At 42.5% G+C, this 7,329-nt stretch overlaps 1 protein-coding gene across 1 annotated transcript; it reads right to left on the bottom strand.

The window, feature by feature from the left end:
* Positions 1-1,722: 1,722 nt before the first annotated feature.
* Positions 1,723-6,843, bottom strand: LOC100136508 (ubiquitin-conjugating enzyme E2 variant 1-like). Its single transcript, NM_001123616.1, is given in 4 exon segments — positions 1,723-2,295; positions 2,721-2,846; positions 5,096-5,244; positions 6,821-6,843. Coding segments are annotated over 4 exon segments (444 nt in total). The 5' UTR covers position 6,843; the 3' UTR covers positions 1,723-2,148.
* Between the last annotated feature and the right edge of the window lie 486 nt (positions 6,844-7,329).

Below are 7,329 nucleotides of genomic sequence, written 5' to 3'. Positions count from 1 at the left end.
ATGGGAAACAGTGCTTAAACACTTTACAATGAAGATCTTTGAAGTTATTTGGATTTTTACAAATTATCTTTGAAAGACAGGGTCCTGAAAAAGTGACATTTCTTCTTTTGCCGAGTTCAGAAACATCAAGGATCAACAATGGAAACAGGATGCACCTGATGCACCTTTCATGGAAAAGAAAAATACCATATGTAAATAAGGTATGTTTTCTAATTTTTGTAAATTTGTGAAAATTCCTAAAAACCTGTTTTCTCTTTGTCATTATGGGGTAGTGTGTGTAGATGGATTAGATAAAAATATTAAATCATCAATTTTGGAATAAGGCTATCACATAAAATGTGGAAAAAGGGAAGGGTTCTGAATACTTTCCCGAATGCATTGTATATAATTTGATAGTGAAAAACAGAACCCTCAAGTTTGGTAGCATACACCATAATTCTCTCTATAAAACTTAACTGCTAATGAAAGGGTAATGAAAAACATTTAGAATATGCTGATGCAAATTTAAGATTAGGGTAAATATATTAAATTAACTATACTTTAAAAAAAATCTGAATGCTACCTCTTCAGCGTCTTAACATTGTTCCTGCACAACAAAAACGCACATTCTAAGGCATGTGATAACACATAGACGTTTTAGATATTTCAAATACACTTATTTTGAATTCAGTTCAAACATGCAGTTGGTTAGAGTAGAGCCAATGTTATCATTCCACTGTGCGATGGAATGCCGCCCATACCGAAATGGATTGAGAATCACAAGGAGACAAACACATGCAAAAGTAATTATGTTTAATTCAAATAAAACCATGCACAAGTCACCATCACCCAGACTACAGAATCACACCGGTTAAAAAATAAACATCTAAAGCCATACATTGCATTCAGTGGGCCCACTGTATGAGATAACCTCAACGAACATACACAGGTCAGCCCTAAAGATGAAACAAAAAACTAACTCATCATTCTCCACCTAGTAATGTGAACCTGAAAAAGGTGCCAAGCACATAAGATAAGTATTTGAAACCCAATGTAATTTAACCCCTCCCCTCAAAATGTACTTCCTCCCCATTCAATCACAAAGCGTAACAAACCACATGGCAGAGAGGCCAGAGGTTTAAAATAGGAGTGGGCGATGACCCGAGTGTGCCCAGTTGATACACACACTGTTTTGAATGCCTAATCCCATGTACCGTACACGTGCCAAGGCCCAGAAATTCACATAATCGGGATTGAGAAGCTGGTTACTCAGTTTGAGACCAATGCTAGCCTGAAAAACACCAATAAACGTTTTAATTCCCTCCCAAGCCGTTTCACCAAGAGTGGTTCAAAAAATAAAACTTAAGGGTGGGGTCACTTTTTTGATTTCAGAAACAGACCCTGGCAAGACTATGCAGTGTATCCTAAGCCACTGCGTAGTCCAACAGGGCAAGCAGAATCAGATAAAAACTAGACTCTTGCAGCGACATTAAGAGCAGAACAGTTGCAACTTCACTGTCCACATTTCAGTGGGGCCATGGGATCTACTTTTCTTTTGCGGCGCAGCAAGTCATCTTGATTTCCACCCCTGCTACACACTACAGTACAGAGTAAATGCCACCACCCTTGGGTTGAAGAATCCAGCACACACATAAGATAGGTACACTCAATAAGATAATTTGTTATTTTACAATCTGGATGAAGAACACAAAGATTAAAAAAAAAAAAAGATTAGTAAGATGTACAGTAATTTGTATCGTAATGTCTGGTCTGCACAGTTGGGTAGATGATGGGGGGGGTGGAGTCCACCTGTGCAACCATCTCAGTCGAGTGAGAGTGAGAGTAGAGTAGAGTAGAGTAGAGTAGAGTAGAGTAGAGTAGAGTAGAGAGAGGAGAGAGAGAGAGAGAGGAGAGAGGGGAAGTGGGCATGGCATTTAGGACAGAAGGTGAGAGGGGCCTGGCAAAAGAGCTTACGTGAGAACAGAGTATTCGAGAGTCTCAGAAAAATAAGGGGAACGTAACGCTGTGTGTGGGGGTTCGTGCGAGTGTGCACATGTGAGGAAGCATTGAATCAGTGCATGTACTGTATGTGTAGGTTTACGTGTGTGTGTGTTGGATGGAGATAGTGAGGGAGAATAGGGATAGCAGGGCTCGTCAGGGCCAGGGAGCTCAGTTGCTGAAGACCTGGCCTTCGGGCGGCTGGGGGAGCTTCATGTTCTCTTTACACATCATGAGCCTCCGGAGCTCCTGCAGCACCACACGGATGCTGTACGAGTTCTGCCACTTAGCCAGTGCCGCCACCGCCCGCGTGTCCACCTGAGGGGAGGTTACAGCCATGTAAGACTCACACACAACTTGGAAAAGACATAAGCTGTGTTCGAATACTCATACTAACATACTGTATACTACAAACTTAATGAGTGTGAGAGATATATACACACACAGCTAATTTTAGTATACTGTAAACAAACAGTATACTTTCAGTTAAGCGTACTAGCGCTTCGCCTGTCTACTGAAAGTTGATGCTCAAACGCAGATTCCTGGACTAAAACCACGTTCAGTAGAGTTTCAAGTGCTTTTTAGTTTAGGACTTCATCTGGGTCTGGAAAACCAGTCCTGCGTCTGTAGGTAATGAATCCGCTGTGCCTTTCAAGCTGTAGGCCTTCCGGCCACATACTCCAAAATACAAAAAGGTGCTGAATCCAACCTGAACAACAGGACATGCATGACCTGAGACTTACCACACCGTTTGAGTTGTGCACGCCATTCAGATTGATCTTGGTCACAAATCGGACAAAAGGGGGAGACTCAGGATATCTGGGTCCACATTCTACCTTTAGACTGTACATCCTGTTCTCGTAGATTGTCTGGAAGAAAGACATCAGAAAGAAGGCAAGATTTAAGTCCTGAAACAGGTTTTGGTTCAAGATAAAGCCTGCATGGTAGTGGGTTGCTGTCAAATCAATGTTTATTTGTCACGTGGTACTGGGTCTTGGTTATCATCATGAGCGGTGAGCCATGACAGTAAGTAAGCTTGTTATTGGGCTGCTGAATACCAGCAAAACGGAGGTGCGCGTGATTCTTTGACTCATGGATGTTTCATCCTTTGTTTGCAAAACGCCTGTGGCTATCCCAATAGAATTCGAATTTTTACATTTCAAGTATATTGCTGTCGCGATCATGGTGTGTTCCTCCCAATGGTGTGTGTGTGTGTGTGAGTGAGAGAGAGAGATACACACAGTGCCTTCGGAAAGCATTCAGACCACTTGACTTTTCACATTGTTACGTTACAGCTTTATTTTAAAAATGTTTTAAATAGCTTTTTTCCCCCTCATCAATCTACACACACACCACCCGATGACAAAGTAAAAACCGGTTTAGAATTTTTAGCTAATTTATAAAAAATAAAAACTGAAATATCATATTTACATAAGTATTCAGACCCTTTACTCAGAACTCTGTTGAAGCCCATTTGGCAGCAATTACAGCATCAAGTCTTCTTGGGTATGATGCTACAAGCCTGGCACACCTGTATTTGGGGAGTTTCTACCATTCATCTCTGCAGATCCTCTCGGGCTCTGTCAGGTTGGATGGAGAGAGAAAAACAGCCCCACAGCATGCTGCCCCCAACATGATCCACCGTAGGAATGGTGCCAGGTTTCCTCCAGACGTGATGCTTGGCATTCTGGTCAAAGAGTTCAATCTTGGTTTCATCAGACCAGAGAATCTTGATTCTCATGGTCTGAGCTCCAAGCGGGCTGTCAGGTTCCTTTTACTGAGGAGTGGCTTCTGTCTGGCCACTATCATAAAGGCCTGATTGGTGGAGTGCTGCAGAGATGGTTGTCCTTCTGGAAGGTTCTCCCATCTCCACAGAGGAACTCTAGAACTCTGTCCTGACCAAGGCCCTTCTCCCGAAATTGCTCAGTTTGGCCGGGCAGCCAGCTCTAGGAAGAGTCTTGGTGGTTCCAAACGTCTTCCATTTAAGAATGATGGAGGCCACTGTGTTCTTGGGGACCTTCAATGCTGCGGGAAATGTTCTGGTACCCTTCCCCAGATCTGTGCATCGACACAATCCTGTCTCGGAGCTCTATGGACAATTCCTTCGACCTCATGGCTTGGTTTTTGCTCAGACATGCACCGTCAACTGTGGGACCTACTGGTGTGATTCCAAATGTCCAATCAATTTACCACAGGTGGACTCCAATCAAGTTGTAGAAACATCTCAAGGATGATCAACAGAAACAGGATGCACCTGTGCTCAATATCGAGTCTCATAGCTTAGGGTCTGAATACTTATGACAATAAAGTATTTCTAATTTTTCTAAAAACCTATTTTCGCTTTGTCATTATGGGGTATTGTGGACAGATTTAGGATTATTATTTTTTAATCCATTTTAGAATAAGACTAACGTAACAAAATTTGGAAAAAGTCAAGGGGTCTGAATACTTTCCGAAGGCACTGTAAATCATCGGTTCCTCCACTGGGAGAAAGGTGATTTATGCTATGTTTATCCTCTTTGTTCATGCTCACAAGCAACATCAACAAAAACACATGTATGCTGACATAAGCTGACAAAATGATGGTTTTGGTTGGGTGAGGGCAACACTACTTTAGGTCTCAGGGTGGGTGACATCACACCATGATGGCCGCTATTAGTGCAAACAGCTAACTAACTAGCTAGCGATTTCAAACCTGCCACTTGAGCATGGTTTAGAGCTGACCTGCGGTGTGCATGGTTTAGCTGAAGCAGTGTTCTTGGCTATGATTGAGCAGCAGCTCATCCTCTAAAATCAAAATGTTCCATATGTTTCCATTCCTCAATTGGGGTTAAAATAGAGGTGATTCCATATTGATCGTCAACTGTGGATATAGATGTGAAAAGCGACAGTTGCTGTGTCAGAAAGTGGCATTAGCTGTCAAATCCGTTTGCGACGTCCTTGTTTTCTCACTTCCCCAACGCTTATAATTTAGAGAAGGAAATACAATGCACTTGAGAAGAATTGAGGAAACCAGGACTGACTAAGCAAGGATTTCTGTGGCGTGATGGTGTTTGGTCTGTCACCCTGAGAGGCCTTATGGCGTTTGTGTGTGTGTGTGTCGTTGGTTTTCCATTACCCTGGGAGGCCCTATGATCATGCCTGTCCAGCGAGTCAGCATTATGTCTTCATCGTCCTCCAGTCCCCAGCTCACTGTCCCGTCTCCAACACCCTTCTGGCCCTCTTCCAGCTCCTCCAGTAGCCGGAAGTTACGGGGAACTTTGATGACTTTTAAAACATACAAAGTTCAAAGCAGACATTTTTCAACCACACATCTCTAGTAGTTACTACAATGTAAACTGAAAATTCACTGCACTGCACACAGACTAGGGTGCCAAGTTTACTCAATGGGTTCTGTTGAATTGTTCATAAAAAATGCAAAGTGTGGAGCAAGGTTGAAAATACTGTTCATTGTAATATGGTTTATACAGGAAAACATGAAAGTTAAAAACCGGATGATGCTTGAGAGGTTTAAGTCACTTAGGATCTATAATGTGAGAGCAATACTGCAGTACTCTTAGATCGTTCCATTCCTTTCATCAAAATGTTAGGCAAACATGTAGCTAGGCCTAATTCTATGGATTTTGATAGCGATTCATTTAACACAACCCTCCTCCGCTAATTGTATGTTAGCTAATCAAATACAATTAGTGGGAACCAAGTAACTAGCTAGCCTATATTATCCACACACCTCTGAATCTGACACATGCAATTGCCATAGCCATCACTTTCTCAAGTTGTGGGTGTGTAGACGATGGCCAAAGTGCACTTGCTTGTTAGGTATCGAAAAGGAAAGGGGGATACCTAGTCAGATGTGCAACTGAATGCATCTTCCGCATTTCACCCAACCCCTCTGAATCATTGAGGTGCGGGGGGTGGGTATAATTTGTGGAACGTTCCAACATGAATCTGTTCCAAAAACGAAATAAATAACAAGGTTGCCAACAAACAACGCATCCAAAGTTGTATAGCGGCCGAATAAGATACCGGGTAGGGACTGGGCTATTTCATTATGTTTACACTGACTACGTTTATTCCGAAAAATGTCTCTGGTAGCCTATGGACAAACATTAAGAATAAACTAAGTGGTGAGTTAATGCCTATTCGGCAGCTAGTTAGCTAGGTGAATTGATCGTGCTTCTTTGTATGCGTTGTTTGTTGGCAACTTTGTACTTTACTACGTTTTTGGAACAGATTCCTGTTGGAACGTTCCACAAATTATACCCACCCCGTTTTACTTAACTAACCGCTAACAAACAGTTGGAGAAATGCATTTTGACAGATGCCAGCTATAGTTAGCTATTTCAGTTATTCGAAACATGTATACTAGTTCTGCCAAGCTCGATTTTCAAGTTGTCTCGGTTCAGCTGCCACTGGTACCAGCTAACGTTACTAGTAATGTTAGCGTCGTTAGCTGCGTAGAAACATGACGCTGCAGTTGAATAGGCTAGCTAGTAAGTTAGACGAATACACAGACGATGGCTAAACCACACTAGAAACACAAATACAATATTTTATATACAAATTATGGCAGAATCAAGTAATATTGTAAATGCACCAAGTGAGTTGGTCGAGAGTTACAAATAGTCGGAGAAGAGCAAACTGCGCTAACGTTAGCTAGTTAGTAGCTAGCAATACTGGCTGACCTAACTCACCCACATTCATCTAGTAAACATGTCTCGGGGAATTGTGGCATGTCTTTGAGATTGTTTCATAACGGAATGTAATATAGCTATTAAATTAAACGTAAAATACAAGCTCCTCAAATGAATATCACATATGTGTGAACGGGAAATTAGATTACCTGAACCGGCGGCGGCCGCCATCTTTGTCACTGAATAGCGAGGACGCGCACGTTCGAGTACGTCATTGCAAATCGACTGGTCTGTTTCAGCTGTTTTTTGAGCCGAAGGTCAAAATAAACAAGATTTCCTAGAAGGGTGCAACTGTGGTCCGCAATACGGGGCATTCCTGCACCTGTAGGAACCCCTCTTTATACTTCATTTGGTCAAGTATACATTTAGTACAGGCATGGGGGGCGCTCCAGTACAGTAGGTGGCGTTAGATAGGGTCTGGGGCGATAATGGCAGCTAGCTAGACAGTTTTCCTTTTCCCCGCACTGTCGCTCCAGCTACCTAGCTAGCAAGGAGGACTCACAGCAGACCGGGGTGCAACCGGTCTGTTTTGTTAAAGACGGTGAGGGCAAGCAGGAGTGAAGGACACCGTCTAGTTAGCAAGAAGGACTCCGGTAGGCAGGGGCAAAAAACTCAAATACTTTTATTTCACTTTTGAACCACATTCAAAAGTGTCACA

The sequence above is a fragment of the Salmo salar genome, chromosome 22 (genome assembly GCF_965601325.2).
Source record: "Salmo salar chromosome 22, fSalSal1, whole genome shotgun sequence".
Classification (NCBI taxonomy): domain Eukaryota; kingdom Metazoa; phylum Chordata; class Actinopteri; order Salmoniformes; family Salmonidae; genus Salmo; species Salmo salar.
This window is presented reverse-complemented; position numbering and strand designations above follow the sequence as displayed.